This window comes from Sorex fumeus, unplaced genomic scaffold (assembly GCF_029834395.1).
Source record: "Sorex fumeus unplaced genomic scaffold, SorFum_2.1 ptg000094l, whole genome shotgun sequence".
Lineage (NCBI taxonomy): Eukaryota > Metazoa > Chordata > Mammalia > Eulipotyphla > Soricidae > Sorex > Sorex fumeus.
Window position 1 is genome coordinate 18,158,450 of NW_026606151.1, and position 18,664 is coordinate 18,177,113.

At 41.4% G+C, this 18,664-nt stretch overlaps 1 protein-coding gene across 3 annotated transcripts in view; it reads right to left on the minus strand.

Annotated features, from left to right (window-relative positions):
• The window catches only part of SLC17A3 (solute carrier family 17 member 3), a 28,180-nt gene extending 17,286 nt beyond the window's left edge, over positions 1-10,894 (minus strand). For all 3 annotated transcript variants that reach the window (XM_056132361.1, XM_056132360.1, XM_056132359.1), the window contains exons 1-2: positions 10,810-10,894; positions 4,492-4,611 (exon numbers count right to left, since the gene is read on the minus strand). In XM_056132361.1, the coding sequence (XP_055988336.1) occupies positions 4,492-4,582 (91 nt within the window). In that variant the 5' untranslated portion in view covers positions 4,583-4,611; positions 10,810-10,894. The remainder of the gene's footprint in view (positions 1-4,491; positions 4,612-10,809) is intronic.
• Between the last annotated feature and the right edge of the window lie 7,770 nt (positions 10,895-18,664).

The window sequence follows — 18,664 nt, forward strand, 5'->3', positions numbered from 1 at the left end:
AAAGACACTACATTAGTGCTGCTATTATTTAAAATACCATTTGCTTTACATACATTGTAATACAGAGAGATATCACATATCATAATTTAAGCTGCACTTCTAGAAAAAAGATACAAAGAAGAAATCACTTAAATTGAGTTAAAGGTTGTTTTGTACCACTCTGTATACCATGACTTGCTGTGAAACATTCTGTTCTTTCTGTAATTTTTCTCTTATTCCTAGGACAATGTGTATTTGGTGAAATAGCTCACAAAGAAATATATATCCATATATGCATATGGATATTAGTATATACATATAGGTAGTAAATATTTATAAAAATATATTTTATACATATATTGGATAGTTTATCTTTACTACTTAATAAATATCTATTTAATTTAATCCAAAATTTACTCTTTGTTGGTATAGATGATTTTTCTCATCTGTCTTCAGGCATTGGAGACAACCTTTCATTTATATTTTAGAATTAAACCTCCTGAAAAATTTTCTTAGTAGAAAAGCTAAAACCCTTATACAAGCATTTATTAAAATTAGCTTTCAGAATAAAATAAATTTATTTTTCCTTCACAAAAAATAACAAAGTTCATGATGAAGCAATGAGAGCAACCAAAAAAGAAAAACTGAGTAGAAAATGCAGTGTCCTGGAAGCCAAGAGGAAGGGAAAGAAAGGGCTTCAAGAAAGAGGCAGTCTACAAGTTTGGTGTCAGATGTTCCTGAAACTCATCCTAGGAAATGCCTGAAAATTGATTCATTTACTCCACATAGCCAGAATACATGGCAGCCACTAATACTATCCTCATTTTATAGATTAGGAAACACACATCAGAGAAACCAGCTCACAGTGAGTTAATAGATTGACGCTTCTCACATTATATTTTAAGTATATGGTGGCTTTTCTTATGTTCAAAGTAGTTTCATGAGATTTACTTGTTCACAACTCAAGTGCACTTCTATGGGGTTTATGTCATTCTAAAAAGTATAGGAGATAAGGGAAACATCCTGCATCTGTAAGTTCTAAAAACTTCCAAGAAAGTGGTAGATTAACATTAATTAAAGAGTCTTCTCAGAAAAGTTGGATTAATTTCTCCAAGTAAAGCACAGGTCTTAACAATGAATGGGAGGCAAAGGGAAAATTTAAAATAAATGGACTATACCATAGTTACTATAAGGAGTTTAAAATGTTCCATTTGTAAAGGGTTTCCTCCTGAATTCAGGGTGGATTGTTTACTTTCTGTGCCAATAGAATGAATTAATAATTTAAAGATTTTTAAAAAATTTGTGGCTTCTGGTTTCCCCAAGTTTTCTTGGCATCCTAGGGACGAAAGACTATATAGAGAGAATATCAGCAAAGAAGCTCATGTCCCACAGAGAGTAGGTTGAACAACTTAAGAAGCTGAAGGATACAAAAAAGTATAGTCGAAGTGACATCTGCACTTGTTTGTTCATTGCAGCACTCTTTACGATAACTAGAATCTGGAAAAAACCTGAGTGCCCGAGAACAGATGACTGGTTAAAGAAACTTTGGTACATTTACACAATGGAGTACTATACAGTGGTTAGAAAAGATGAAGTCATGAAATTTACATACAAGTGGTACTACATGGAAAGTATCATGTTAAGCAAAATGAGTCAGAAAGAGAGAGATAGACATAGAAAGATTGCATTCATCTGGGGAACATAAAAGTAACAAAATAGGAGACTAACACCCAAGAATGGCCTACATTAGAACCAGGAATTTTGCTCCATGGCTTGGAGGCCAGCCACACATGCTAGGGGAAAAGGGAGCTCAGATAGAGAAGGAAGCACCAAATAAAGGGTGTTAGGAGGATCCTCCCAGGGTGGGAGAAGCATGCTGAAAGTAGACTATTGACCAAACATGATTGCCACTCAAGGCCTCTCCTGCAAAACACAGGACCCAAAAGAAGAGAGAGAGAACAAGGGGGAATGCCCTGCCACAGAGGCAGGGTGGGATGGGGGGGATGGGGGGTGGGAGGGATACTGGGTTCCGTGGTGGTGGGAAATGGGCACTGGTGGAGGGATGGGTCATTGTATAACTGAAACCCAAGCACAAAAATTTGTAAGTCTACAACTGTACCTCATGGTATCTCACTAATAAAAATTTAAAAAAGAAATAAAATAAAAAGATGTCACCAAAAAAACCCTAAAAATAAAAAAGAAACTGTAGGATAGCTAGAAGGTATATTTAAAAGGCTTAGACTGAAACAGGGGTTAAGCACTCTCTTACATGTAATGAAGTGTTTCGATCACATATATCCTAAAACCTGGTGTAAGCGGCACACTACTTGTTGAATATTTTAAATGATTATCCTGAAACACATAAGAATGTGTGAGTTTGTTTGTGTGTTGGAGAGTGTGCAAATGAATAACTGTCTTGAAGGCATAATATTTAACCAATGGAACAGAGCATTAACCCCATGAATCATGGACTTTTGAAACTAGAAAGTTATATTGAGGCATACAGCCTCAATCAGAATTCAGGAGATTGTTTTATAACTTAATATGACAGACACTAGTTATTCCACATCATAGTGTTCATGAATTAGTACCCATTTCGGAGTAGGGCAGTACTTATGAGTTACTTTCAGTTTGAAATATGATGAAATGTCTCCTCCATGACTACATTATGTAAGACTTTATCTCAGCAGGGTGAAACTAGAGTCTTCTGAAGAAGAATTGGCTCTCTTTTTGGTTTGATTTTGGTTTGGGAACAAGAGCAAATTGTGATCAGGGCTTAATCCTGGCTCTGTGCTTAGGGATGACTCCTGGCAGAATTTTATGGGCTGCCACAAGGAAATTGATTCCTGGGAAGCTGTGTGAAATGTGAGTGCCTTACCCACTATACTATCTCTCTGGTCCAAGATTCCACTCTTGGAATTAATTATTTTTTTAAATTATTTTAAATTATTATTATTTATATATATCACTGTCATTGTCCTCCCGTTGTTCATTGATTTGCTTGAGCGGGCCCAGTAATGTTTCCATTGTGACACTTGTTACTGTGTTTGGCATATTGAATACGTCACCGGTAGCTTGCCAGGCTTTGCCATGTGGGCGAGATACTCTCGGTAGCTTGTCGGGCTCTCCAAGAGGGCCAGAGGAATCGAACTCGGGACGACCGTGTTGGCCGCATGCAAGGCAAATGTCCAAAAATATTATTATTTATTATTATTCTAGTTTGGGTAATATGTTTGAGATATTACTAGCATTCATGGTTTGATGTATGTAGTTTTTGCACCTCAAAATCATCAAAATTTCTAAGACCCCCTACAACAGTTCTTATATCACTTTTATTCCAATGCTTGGTAAATTTCAGTTTTATAGTCCAAAGTCAAGGGTTTGGCATTGTTCAGTACTATCTATTCCTTAACTTAGTTTCTCTATCTATCTCATCTCCAAAGATGAATGAGCTCATCTGGTATTTGTCCTTCCCAACCCTTTGATTTATTTCACTTAACATAGCATCTTCCAGTTCCATAGAATTTGAACAAACTTCAAAACTTCATCTCTTCTTATTATTATGTGGAAGTTTATTATGTGTATATACCACTATTTCTTATCAAGTCACTTGTCATTGAACATTTGGGCTGTTTCTATATTCTGGCTATTGTGCCAAGTTCTATAATAAATGTAGGCATGCATATGTCTTTTTTCAGTAATGTTTTTTTTTTTTTTTTGGTTTTCGAGATAAATGCCAAGACGCAGAATCTCTGCATACTATGGAAAAGCTAGTCTTACTTTTTGGAGAAATGTGTATATTGTTTTACATAGATACTAAACTATATGAAGATCCCTTTTTCATCAAATCTCTGCCAGGATGGGTTGATTTCAATATTTCTGATTCATTTATAGCATTTGCTTCAAATTTTAAGTTCCTTAAGAATAAACACCAAAAAATAATAATTCTAACTGCAAATAGTTTTTCATTAAAGAATATTATTACAAACAATATACAATAATTATACATTATTTAATAATATGTTATATGTATATATGATAGGTAATAAATTCTAGACCTTAAATATTTAACTAATTTGATTTTTCTGACAATATTTTATTAGATGAATTGAAATAATATTGCATATCCTTTAAGACTATAATTGCTTGATAAAGCAATATAGAAAATTATGTATGAAAAATAAATTTTTCTTACTTTACCTAACTAAGCAATATAATATTTTTATATTACATGCAATAACAATAATATAATATTGCTTTACAATAATATAGATTATTGGTAGTAATTTTAAGGATATAAATGTGCATGATAACTGTTACTTAAGATAAAATACTTGTCTAGAATAGTGGCATTTATACCTTTCACATAGTTGCAGAATATACATCTGTATTTTAATATTTAAAAATAATTGAGCAATTTATAAGATATAAATTTATATATTTGCATTATGACACTTCAAATAAAAAGTTTACCATAAAGTTATAAAACCAAATGGCTGAAGATGAGTTTACCTTTTCTGGGAGTGAGTTTTTTATCCACTTGCATGTCTTGGGAATATTTACTTATTTCTCCTGTGGGACTCAACTCTGTCGTAGTAGCCATTGTGTTCTCTTCCAAAAACTAGTTTTCACCTATCAGAGACATATGTAATCCATAGGTCACAGTCAAGGCAAAGATACCCCTTTGAAGCACTTAAACAGAGCACCAAGCAAACAAGAGCTGGACCATTTCATCTGGATGGGGTGGAGGGAGTCTATTCCCAATTTGTTCAAGGTATGCTGGATCTTGCGTTCAGAGTGATTTATATTTAGGATCTAGAGTACTCACTAGGTGCTTGTTTAACAGTGCTAGTGTTGGAGCTAGGTATGTCCTAAGTTCAAATGCAGGCTGTGATTTACCTGCACCAAAGTGAACCAGTTTGTGATTTCAGCTTCCCAGACATTGTTTTCAATAACAACAATAACCGTAACAATTGCACCACATTCTTCAAGGATTGTGAGGAATCAAGAATTTGTCCTTGCTGGGGTTATGGTGTCACCAGCAGGTCAACCTGTACCTGTGAGGCAAGAGCATCAGCAGCCTGATGGTGCCTTCAGACTTCCAGATACCCCCAAATTGCTGCCGTGTCTTTGGCCAGACCCCCAAAACTTGGAGCCAAGTTTAACAAGAAGGTAAAAGGCCAAAAGTTAGGTATGTGGGAGACACACCCACAAACCACCTCTGGCTCAGCTATATAATTGGAAGCATGGCCTCTCTGGTTCCTGATCAAACTGTATAATGGCCATGATCCAGAGACTCAGAAACAAATCTCGAAACCCAACGGCTTTTGAAAGAGAGGCGTCTGATCCACACAATGGGTTACCAGCGCCAGACCAGCCCAGCGGGGAGAGGGTGTTGTCCCTCCACCTGCTCCCCCTTGGTGGCTTGGTGGCCGCCATCTTCCAGAGGCCATTGGACAGTCAGGTTTGGGCCCGCAGTGATGAGACACGCGGAGCCTCATGAGATGGGGGTGGAGCCGTCCCTTTCCTCCCCACCCCAGTAAGACCTCGAGTCGCCGCCCACAAACAGCTTCTCTGGCTCCTGATAAAGCTGCTTAATGGCCAAGATCCCAGAGACTCAGAAACAAATCTCAGAACCCAGTGGCTTTTGGCAGAAAGGTATCTGGTCCCTGGAGTAAGTTACCAGCGCCGGGCCACCCCAGGTGCGAATAGGTTTTGTGCCTTGGCCTGTTCCCCCTGGCGGCCTGCTGGCCGCCATCCTCCAGAGACCACTAGACAGTCAGGTTTGGACCCACAGTGACGAGACACGTGGAGCCTCATGGGATGGGTGTGGAGCCAGCCCTTTCCTCCCTGTCCCAATGAGACCCTGAGTTGCTGTCCACGAACGGCCTCTCTGGCTCCTGATCAAGCTGCTTAATGGCCATGATCCCAGAAACTCAGAAACAAATCTCGAAACCCAGCGGCTTTTGGCAGAAATGCGTCTGGACCCAGCAGTAGTTTATTGTTGCCAGGTCATCTCAGCGGGGAAAGGGTGTTGTTCCTCCGTCTGCTACCCCTAGGCAGCTCGGTACCCTCCATCTTTCAGAGGCCATTGGACAGACAGGTTTGAGCCCTCAGTGATGAGACACCAGGGGCCTCATGGGATGGGGGTGGAGCCGGCCCTTTCCTCCCCACCCCAATGAGACCCCGAGTTGCCTCCCACGAACAGCCTCTCTGGCTCCTGATTAAGCTGCTTAACGGCCATTATCTAAGAGACTCAGGAGAAAATCTCGGAACCCAGCAGGTTTGGGCAGAAATTCCTCCAGATTTAATTGTTTAAATTTCGGAATTTCAAAATTTTGCGGCCACTACTGCGGCTGCATGACATCATATGCTATTCATAACCAGCAATAGAAAACAAATTGTCTACTGTTGACTTTTTGGCAGATCTGAGTGTTGGGGTAAAATCCCAAATAATAATGGTGGGTCTGGTGTCAAAATATTGAATGTAATCAAATTAGAGAGAGAGTATTCTGGAAATCATCTGCCCCACAGGTAGGGGGGAGTATTGGGATGGGGGCATACTGGGGCTTTTGGTGGTGGAGAATGTGCACTGTTGAAGGTATGGGTGTTTCATTGTATGACTGAGACTTAAACCCAAAAGCTTTGTAACTGCTCTCATGGTGAATCAATAAATAAAATTATAAAAAATAAAAAAAACTAAGGTGGCATTCATGCCCAATTCAATCAGCCTAATCAGTGGCTGAATAAATAGCAGTACTCCTACATTAAAAAAAAAAAAAGAATTTGTCCTTGCCTCACACTAAGCAAGGGCTGTATAGTTGACTGCCATTTTGATGGGGCTACCATAGAGCAATACTACAGCGGGTAGGGCGTTTTCCTTGAACGTGGCCGACCCGGGTTCGATTCCTCTATCCCTCTCGGAGAGCCCGGCAAGCTTCTGAGAGTATCTCGTCCACACGGCAGAGCTTGGCAAGCTCCCCATGACGTATTCTATATGCCAAAAACAGCAACAAGTCTCACAATGGAGATGTGACTGTGCCCGCTTGAGCAAATCAATGAACAAATGGAGGACAGTGCTACAGTGCTACCATAGAAATGGGTCATCTTATAACTGTGCTTCACTAGAGTCCCCAAGCTGGAGTGTTTCTGGTGACTGTCATACAGCTTCCACGTTTGACCCTCTGTGAATGCTATAAATTTGTGCGTCACTAATAATTGGACACATAATTTGCATAGTGGATAAAACAATTCTAATCCATCTATTATTAGAAAGTAAACGGTATAAAATATAAAATTTATAAAAGTATATTTCTTTGTTTTTTTCTTTTTGGGTCACACCTGGCAGTGTACAGGGATTATTCCTGGTTTTGCACTCAGGAATTACTCCTGGCGGTGCTCACGGGACCACATGAGATGCTGGGAATCGAATCCCAGGGCCACTGCAAGGCAAATGCCTACCTACTTTACTATCACTCTAGTCCCCTAAACTATATTTCTAAAGGTAATAAATATTTAAAATTCATCACTTCATAATTATGTCATTGAATTATCTTCTCAGTATATAACCATGCTCTTATATACCTTTAATTAACTCTGAATTCTGTAATCTTCTGTTTAGATAATGACCAAATAAATATTTGGTTTCTTTGTTTTTATTTTGTTTTGGATTAGTTTGGTTTGTTTCTGGTGTGGGGGATTGAATTCGGGTCCTCTCACATTCAAGGTAGGGCCGGAGCGATAGCACAGCGGGATGGCCGACCCGAGTTTGATTCCTCCGCCCCTCTTGGAGAGCCCGGCAAGCTACCGAGAGTATTCGATATGCCAGACACAGTAACAACAAAGTCTCCAATGGAGACGTTACTCGGCCCGCTCGAGCAAATCGACGATCAACGGGAGGGCCTTTACCTTTACCTTTACCACATTCAAGGTGAATGTTCTACTGTGCTGGATTAAGTATTGGGGAAGCAAAATTTTTTCATTTGATTTTGACACTGAATTCTATTAGATGACAGTATACAGTGCCATAATCTGGTTTACCATGCCTTCACCCATTCTTCAGTGTGTCCCGTTGCATAGTATTTGGGATCTATCAACCACTGCAGAATTTTGGGATCTATCAACCACTGCAGAATTTTGACTATTTGACAAACCAAATAGATATGGAGAACATTCTCCTAGGAGATTTTTATAAGCCTTCTCTCACACACATAAACAGGTAGTTAGACATATATAGTAAATAGCGATTCACACAAGGGAAAGTTAGGAGAACATTTGCAGTCAAGGGAGCATATGAATTCTAAGAAAGTTTGGTCACTTCAGAAGATGTTGTGGATACAGTTTTGGACAGTGGAGTTGCAAAAGTGACAAAATCCTAGAGTTATCATTTTGACACTTTTTTGTGTGTAAGTTGTATATGTTTTACATGTTATATATATTTTGTGTATGCATATGATAAGTTAGTCTTCTCTTACTGTCATTGCTAAATCCATGGAAACTATGACTTTAAGCAAAACATTGTTTAATAAAACCAATTCCGCCAAAGGTTAATTGGTGCAAAGAAGATAAAAGTTCCTAAAACACATTTTCTATTTTCTGGTCTCAGTAATATTACCAACCTTCTAACTAAGGATCCAACACACTGATTAAAGTGAAACATTATTATAAAGAAAATTTATGGTATGCATTTTTTATTTTACAATTGATTTATAGCATGTAGTCTAAGGAGATTATTTTGCTTGTGGGTGGAAAGTTTTAGAAGATGCCCATCCTGTCTGCACTTGGGGTGAATTTCCCTTTTCCAAGTTAAGTAAAGGTGGATTTTAGGAAAATCCCTGTAGTCATACTGATGAGATGCCATCACGTGTGTGTGTCCCCAAACTGCTTAAGTATGAAGCAAAGTAATGATGAGGCCATAGTAGTGTCCTATAAAAGCAGGCTCTTGCACCTCTGAGCTTTGTCAAAGCCTTCAGGTGCTTGCCTAGCCTGGCTCCACCATTCTGATCAACTGGTATAATAAAGACTTCCTTGTTCTCCCTCCATGGATTGTCTCAGGGTTCTTGATTAAGCAAACACCCATGACAACACAATAATTTGTACTATTTGACTTTCAACATGATTAGTTCAGGGTCATAGTTGGACAGAGCCTATCTTGACAGCTCAGGGCACAATTCTAGACCCAACCACCATGACAGATGTTCTTCTATCATCACAGGATTCTCTCTCTCTCTCTCTCTCTCTCTGTGTCTCTCTCTCTCTTTGGGGGGGAGCGATAGTACAACAGGTAGGGCATTTGCCTTGCACGCAGCCGATCTGGGTTTGATTCCCAGCTTCCCATACTGTCCCCTGAGCACTGCCAGGAGTAATTCCTGAGTGCAGAGCCAGAAAGCATCACTGGATGTGACACAAAAAGCAAAAAAAAAAAAAGCGGAAAAAAAATTCTCTCTCTCATATACACCCCACCCCCCACACACATACACATACACACACTCAGTCCGGACCGCACCAATGAGTCTCATATTCCTCCCACATTTTTAGATGTAGGAAAAAGCCAGAATACTCAGAGAAAATCCACATATACCAGGGAAGACCTCCCAAACTCCACATAATGGCTCAGGAATTTATTTCTTCCCAGCAACATTACAAGGAAATAACATTAAATGCAACAACATTGCCCAAAGTGTCATTATTTGTTTCATGAGTGTATGTATGTATATCTACATATGTATGTAATCCCATATTGCTTCTAATAACTACATTTATTTTACACTATTGTTCCAGAAAACTGTGCTGACCACCTGGGTGAGAAACGATATATGGCCTCCTAAAACGTTTCTAGTCCAAAACTATGTGAACTGACTCAGTCACACTGAGTACAAATTTCCTGCAGGGATGGTTAGGTTTAAGTCAAGAGTATCCTACCATAACAAGGAGTATCCTACCATAACAAGCCCAATTGAGGTGAATAGGAAACTAAGGCAACACACTTAGTTACAAAGTTCATAGTTTTCAGATATGTTAGGCATAGTCCCATTGATGGAATAGCTGGATCTTGAGAAGGGCAAGAAAAACTTTTGGTAGGGGTTGGAGATAGGAAATGACTCTTGGCCTATGAGATGGGACACTCTTATGTTTCGCAAGAGTCTGTATAACAAAAGTCAGCACAGCTACTGTTACTAACTACTTAAATAGATTACACCAAACCTCAAGTGGAGAATTATTGTTTTTCTTCTATTTGATTTGGGGAAGGGGGAATCTCAAGAGGTGTCCAGGAGACCTGGAAGCCCCACCACTCTGTTCTTTGCCAAGTGGGCTGAGTATTACTGCTTGGGTCCTATGGTGCTCCGGATTAGCTGTATAACCCTCAGCAGAACTAGGTACTTAGGGCCAGACCTGGCAGTGTTAAGGACCTCCAGGGTTACATCCAGAAGTGCTCAGGGTATAATGTGGTACTAGGAATTGAACCTGGTCACATATGTACTAGACAGCTCTAATTTCAAACAGCTTTGATATCTCCTGGCCCATGGAGATATTATTGAGCTTCTTCCAATAGGTGAAAATTGGTATTTGTCATCAGTCCCTCCAAAGTCAACATTCAGTATTTACACCTACCCCAGTGAGATTAGTGGAGAATCAGGCACAAAAACCTCAGCTTCAACTCCCACCTCTCTTCTCTCCACCTTTGTTAAGGTGGTAACAGATCACCTTAGATTTCACTTCTTTATCAATATAAGACAACATGAAGTTTGAGTGGTATGTAGAAGCTGAGGGTTGTGACATCAAAAGGACCCTTAGAGATATCCCCGAGCAATACCAAAATGCATGACTTACCCACTGTGTGTCTGTGAAGGGTTTCTGTGTAGACTCTGATCATCCTTGACGCTTTCTCCACCTCTTAGTAAGCAGACAAAAGAGGACTCATTACCTCTCCCGGGTTTGAGCTGCTAATCATTAATGAGACCATCAAACCAGAAGTTGAATTAGAACTTGCCAAATGGACCTGGGGAACTTTACAGAAATCTGTCTTGAGAACCTGGAATCTGGACTCTTGTGTCCCTCTCTCAGATTTGCTCAATATCTCTATCTACCTGAGTGTTCTCAAACAAATCTCAAAACCTTATATGCTTCCTAGTTGACATCTGTGTATGATTTTTGTTTTGATACTTTAGTGATATTAGTTCTGTTAAAAGAGAGAAACAGCCTGGGACATGGCTTGGTGGGAAAGCATAACCGTATACAAACTTACTGTTTTACTTTTGTTACTTTTCATGATTTTTTTCCCTTGAAATTTAACTTTTTATTCCTTGAAACACATGAACAATAATATTACAGATTAACTAAAACATCTCTATTATTATCTCTAGTCCTTTCTACACCCACCCCCACACACACAAACACATCACATCACATCACAAAAACATCTTACATATATTCAATGAAGTGTCTCCATCTTTTAGTATTTTTTATTCCTGGGTGTGGTGACAGATTCTATAAAAAGTGGTTTGTATTATTTTTAAATTTGTATGCATGTAATTGTGAAGTCTGGATCATGTTGGGAAATAGTAGCAAGAAATTAGGACACCCATATGAGAATGGAGGAAAACAAGATCTCTCATTTTCTCTCAGTTGACTTGTTCATACTCACCATGCAACTGAAAACATCCTCACTGCTTTCCAAGCTGTGTGTAGTTCTGTTCTTCACCCCAGGCTAGACAATGCCTCAGACCTGCAGTTTAATGTATAAAGTTCATTTCCATCCTCCCCCAGATTCTCTTTGCTAGCAAACCAGACTTTGCCCCTGTGTAAGCATTACAATCACTCTCCAGTCATGGAAAACTACATCTAATTCTGTCCTGAACTTTTCTGGTTTTAGATCATAACTTCAAGTTACTCCTTAGCTTATGGTCTCTGCAGAGATCTTCACTTAATTTTAATTTTTAATACTTGAACTTATTCTGGTAGAATAACTTGTTCGGGGAGAATGCACCCTGGGAGAGTCCATTACCAAGACCAAGACTTCGGAAAGGTGCTGAGCGCTAGCACAGGGCTAAGGTACTTGCCTTGCACACAACTCACCCTGGTTCCATCTCTGGTAGCACCAATGATTCCCTGAGAACTGCTAGGAATGATGACTGAGCACAAATCCAGGAGCAATCCCTGAGAACAGCTATGTGTGGCCTCCAAAACAAGAATTTAGAAAGAAGATTTCAGAAGATTCTTGAAGAATCGGAACTACTGATTTCTTAGCATTAATTATGTATCATCCTCACATTTCATTTGGATAGTTTTACAATACTCCTTAAAGAAATAAAACAGGCTTGATCCATGCGCCTTTCGGAACTCATAGGCAAGCATGGGTAACTCAAGCTCATCAAGTAGACAAAAGATGTAAATTTTAATCTTCTGCAAAAAGTATTTTTCCCTGAGTCATCTTTGAAGGACTCTGAACCCTGTTATAATCAACAACTTCAGAATTCTAATATCATGTCAAATATTTCTAAGTTAGAATTGCCATCCAGGTCAGAAACAGTGATTTTGGTTTTAGAATTTAATTTTTAACTTCATTTAAAAATTGTAATGAGTTGATTATTCTTGCATTCTACATGCTATAACTTAGTAGAAGTATACTCAAGTTGCCTTGGAGTAGGAAAAAAATCCAACTTTATTCCCTATAATTTATTTATAAACACTTGAATATAGATTAAAATATCTCTTTGACTTGCAATCTAGACCTTTTAAATGAATTATATAGTAACAACAAAGTCTCCAATGGAGACGTTACTGGGCCCGCTCGAGCAAATCGACGATCAACGGGAGGGCCTTTACCTTTTACCTTTAACTCATGAGGACAGAGCCAAGATTATTCCTGAGACAGCCAGGTGTAGACTAAGTCTTCCCCTCAAATTATGCTTTCCTTGTGAAAACACTTTAAAATTGCTTTTAGTCATGAGACTAATTAAAGAATAGTGTAATTCTGATTTGATGACTGTTAAGTTTATCTTCAGAGCTGTTTGTGTAAAACTGGGGTCAAGTTTCATTAATAATTAGCCACATGTCTGCTCAGCAGGATGTGATTCTGTGCAATAATTTGGAGAACCCCAATTCTACTTTGATCATGGGAAGCCTTTAGTTCCAAGGCAGGGCTAAGAAGAGAAACCTCTCAGTTGCCACTTATCCCTTAATCACTTAATCACTTAACTTCCCGTTAGTCGTCGATTTGCTCGAGCGGGCGCCAGTAACGTCTCCATTTGTCCCTGTTGCGTGCTAGTGTAGCCCAATGGCATCTGTTCGCTCTGGGAACATGAAGGGCCTCAAACCGATCGTTCATGATCTTGACGAAGAAGTCTGACCATCTGGAAGGTGGGCAGCCACGCAGTCTTTTGACATCCCGTGGAATCCAGTCGGTAATAGCTCTAGTCCAGCGGTCGTCTTTAAATCTCATTACATGACTAGCCCATCTGATTTTTGACACCTTGGCAAACGAGATGGCGTCCCTGATTCTTGATCGTCGATGGACGTCAGAACTCCGGATTCTTTCTCTCATTTGAGTGAAACGTGATATTCCAAGCATAGCTCTTTCTATTCTTCTTTGGGAGACCTGAATAACGTTCTCATCTTGTTTGCGTAGGGCCCAGGTCTCTGAGGCATATGTTAATGCAGGAAGAACAGTGGAATCAAAGAGATGTGCCCGGAGCCGGAGGTTCTTCGTCCTCTTAGCTATTTCTTCAACGTTCTTGAAGGCGTTCCAAGCCGCTCTCTTCCTCCTGCGCAGCTCGGGTGTCAGGTCATTTGTCATGTTGACCTCTCAACCTAGGTACACATAGCTGTTGCACTCGGAGATGGTCGTTCCATTGAGAGCGAATGGGGCGTCAGGAACAAGGCTGTTTCTCATAAACATTGTCTTCGTAAGATTCAGCTGTAGTCCTACCTTTCCACACTCACGGTCAAAGTCGGCCAGCATTTGTGCCGCTTGGCTGATGTTTGGTGTTATTAAAACAATGTCATCAGCAAAGCGGAGGTGGTGTAGTTGCCGACCATCTATCTTCACTCCCATTCCTTCCCATTCCAGTCATCGCATGATGTTCTCGAGGGTGGCACTGAAGAGTTTTGGTGAAATGGTATCACCCTGCCGCACCCCTCTCTTGACATCAACGATCACTTCTTTGTAGAATGGTGAGATCCTGGTAGTGAATCCGCAATACAGCTCACAGAGGATCCTGATGTATTGGGCTTGAATGCCCTGATTGACTAGGGCTTCAATGACCGCTTCCGTCTCAACAGAATCAAAGGCCTTCTTTAAATCAATGAATGTTAAGCAGAGCGGCATCTTGAACTCCCGAGAAACCTCAATGAGCTTGGTTATCGTGTGGATATGGTCGATGGTGCTGAATCCTTTGCGGAACCCTGCTTGCTCGCATGGTTGTCCTTCATCTAGTGTTCTGCCAATCCTATTTAGGATGACTCGAGTGAACAACTTGTAGATGACAGACAATAGGCAGATTGGGCGATAGTTGCCAATATCATGGATGTCTCCCTTCTTGAACAGTAGTACGGTCCTGCTGGTTTTCCATTGGGATGGAACCTAGCATTCAGAAAGGTAGCAAGTGAAGAGCCGAGCCAGTGTATTGATGAGTACTGACGGCAGGTTTTTCAGGTGTTCAGGTCTGACCTTGTCTGGGCCGGGTGCTGTTTGTTTCTTTACTGACGAAATGGCGTGTCAGATTTCGGAAGGGAGAACGTTGGGAACAACATATCCATCCTGTGGAATTTGGTATGTCGGCAAGTGGACATGGCTGTCGAAGAGATTTGAGTAGAAGTCATGGATAATCTTCTCCATTGCTGTTCTGGAGGATGTGATGAATCCATCAGGACATTGGAGGGCAGTCATCTTGGTCCTGTAGTTGGCGAAGGACAGGCGGGCGTTACGAATACTTTTCCCGGCTTCTGCCGCATCTACCAGTACTTCTGCTCTTCTCTCTTTGAGGTCTTCCTTGATTGCATCTCTGCACTGCTTTGCGAGCTCGGACGTTAGCTTGAGGTTGCCTGAGGCATGTGCCAAACCAAGCTGGCGAATTAGCTCAATAGTTTTCGAAGATAGGCGATTTTTTGTGGCTATCTCTCTCTTGGCGTTCCTCGCACATTCATGGAGGTGCTGAACCAGTCGATCGTATTCCTTGTCAATGTTGTCAACAATGGCATCTTCCCATGTTGCCGCAATAGTACCAAAGAGTTCCCAGTTGGTGGTCATTCTGGGAGTTCTCTTTTTGAACTTTGCAGCCCTTTCTCCCCGCTCTGTGAAGTAGAATTTTGCACGAAGGAGATGGTGGTCCAATCCCATTTGAAATTTTGGGACAACAGCGACATCGGTCAGGCAAAACCGTCGATTGAATATGATGTGGTCTATTTCGTTGTGGAATTGTCCACCGGGAGACTCCCATGTCCATCGTTTAGATTCTGCCTTCTGGAACTGTGAGTTCCCATGAATGGTCTTGGTCGACATGATGAACTCAGACAGTCTCTCACCCTGTTCGTTCCATTCTAGGCCATGGGTCCCGATGTGAAGTTCTTCAGCTGATCTTCTCGGTCCTATCTTGGCATTAAAATCACTCACAATGATCTTGTAGAAGGTGTGGTCTTCTTTATAGAACTTCTCTAGCTCCATGTAGAACTTCTCGATTTCTCTTTCATCATAATGAGATGTTGGTGCGTAGAGGAAGATAGAAACTGCAGGCAGTGAGCCACATCTATTCAAATGTAAACATCCGATTCGGGTTGTTCGAATGAATCAATGCTCTTGGCCAAGTTTGTGTTGATAAGGACATCGACGCCTCCAACACCTCTTTTATCGCATGTTCCGAGGAACAATTCTTCTCCAGTGTCGAAAACGGCATGGTGGGATTCGTGCCTTCTTGTCTCGGTCAGACCAATGATGTCGTACTTGATCATTCGCGCTTGTACCATCAGGTCCTCGATGGATGCATCTGATGCTAGCGTACGTGCATTGAAAGTACAGACTATCATTTTTGTCTTCCTTCGTTGTGGCAGCCTAGGTCGGCCTTGAGATTTTGTCGGCCTCTCCTTTCTCATCCTTCTCAGTGCTGTCATGTCGGTGAAGCCTTCAGGGTCAGGTGAATGAGACCAGTTGTAGTTACTGGTTTTGGCATATCAAATACACAACGGATAGCTTGCCAGGCTCTTCCGTGCAGGCGGAATACTCTCGGTAGCTTGCCAGTCTTTCCGAGAGGGATAGAGGCTTTTGGGGCGACCTCTAATCACCTTTGTAGGTGTTACCATATTTGAACCCTATCAAATACGGTACGACAATTCCGGAAGATGGGTATTTAGTGTCTTATGATGGGCCGGGTCCGGAAAGCGTCCTGAAGTGTGGCAACGGCTGGGTAGTGGAAGTAGTGTAGTGCCACTTATCCCTAAACCTTAAAAAATCCAGGACATCAGGGAATGGGAAGATGAAATGAATAGAAACTTTCACAAAGAAGAAATCCGAATGGCTAAAAGGCACATGAGAAAATGTTTCACATCAATAATCATCATGGAGATGCAGATCAAAAACACAATGAGTTATCACTTCACACCACAGAGACTGGCCCATATCCACAAGAACAAAAGCAACCGGTGCTGGCGCGGATGTGGTGAGAAAGGGACCCTCCTTCACTGTTGGTGGGAATGCCGACTGGTTCAGCCCTTTTGGAAAACAGTGTGGACGATTCTCAAAAAATTAGAAATTGGGCTCCTATTTGATCCAGCAATACCACTCCTGGGAATATATCCCAGAGAGGCAAAAAAGTATAGTCGAAGTGACATCTGCAATTGTCTGTTTATTGCAGCACTCTTTACAATAGCCAGAATCTGGAAAAAACCTGAGTGCCCAAGAACAGATGACTGGTTAAAGAAACTTTGGTACATTTACACAATGGAGTACTATGTAGCTATTAGAAAAGACGAAGTCACGAAATTTACATACAAGTGGTACTACATGGAAAGTATCATGTTAAGCGAAATGACTCAGAAAGAAAGGGATAGACATAGAAAGATTGCATTCATCTGGGGAACATAAAGTAACAAAATAGGAGACTAAGACCCAAGAATGGCCGAGATTAGTACCAGGAATTTAACTTCATGACTTGGAGGCCAACCACACATACTAGGGGAAAAGGGAGCTCAGATAAAGAGGGGAACACCAAATAAAGGTGATGGGAGGATTCTCCCAGGATGGGAGAAGCATACTGAAAGTAGACTATAGACCAAACATTATTGCCACTCAATGTTTCTTTTGCAAACCACAACACCCAGCAGGAGAGAGAGAACAGAGGGGAATGCCCTGCCACAGAGGCAGGGTGGGATGGGGGGATGGGGGGGGTGGGAGGGATACTGAGATCCGTGGTGGTGGGAAATGGGCACTGGTGGAGGGATGGGTATTTGATCACTGTGTAATTGAAACCCAAGCACAAAAATGTGTAAGTCTGCAACTGTACCTGATGATGTCTCACTATTAAAAGGTAAAAGGTAAAGGCCCTCCCGTTGATCGTCGATTTGCTCGAGCGGGCCCAGTAACGTCTCCATTGGAGACTTTGTTGTTACTGTGTCTGGCATATCAAATACTCTCGGTAGCTTGCTGGGCTCTCCGAGAGGGGCGGAGGAATCGAACTCGGGTCGGCCATGTTGGCCGCTTGTAAGGCGAACGCCCTACCCGCTGTGCTAGCACAGTCTCACTATTAAAAAAAATTTTTTAATAAAAAAAATCCAGGACGTTCAAGTGATTTGGGGGAGGCTGACTATCATATTAGATAGCTATATCCTGGGGATCCAACCTCCCTCCCTCCGTCCCTCCGTCCCTCCGTCCCTCCGTCCCTCCCTCTCTCCCTCCCTCCCTCCCTCCCTCCCTCCCTCCCTCCCTCCTTTCCTTCCTTCCTCCCTACTTGCACCATGGTTTACAGGACTACTAATGGTATGGTTTCATGCATAAACCATTCCAGCACTATACCCTCCACCAATTTGTCTGTTTCCCTCCGCCATTGTCTCAGCGTCTGCCCTTGTCCCATCCTACTTCCCAACCCCATGCTCCCTCTGTGGTTAGCTTCTTATGAAGACCAATTCTCAGTGTCTGTTGTCTCAGTGCATTTGTTATCCCCCTATTATGTTTCTTAATATCTCAATCAAGGGGCTGGAGCGATAGCACAATGTGTAGGGCGTTTGCCTTGCATGCGGCCGACCCGCGTTCAATTCCCAGCACCCCATATGGTCCCCAGATCACTGCCAGGAGTAATTCCTGAGTGCAGAGGCAGGAGTAACTCCTGTACATTGCCGGGTGTGACCCAAAAAGCAAATATATATATAAATGTACATATATATACATATATATATACATATATACTGGCTCGGCTCTTCACTCGCTACCTGTCTGAATGCAAGGTTCCATCCCAATGGAAAACCAGCAGGACCGTACTACTGTTCAAGAAGGGAGACATCCATGACATTGGCAACTATCGCCCGATCTGCCTATTGTCTGTCATCTACAAGTTGTTCACTCGAGTCATCCTAAATAGGATTGGCAGAACACTAGATGAAGGACAACCATGCGAGCAAGCCGGGTTCCACAAAGGATTCAGCACCATCGACCATATCCACACGATAACCAAGCTCATTGAGATTTCTCGGGAGTTCAAGA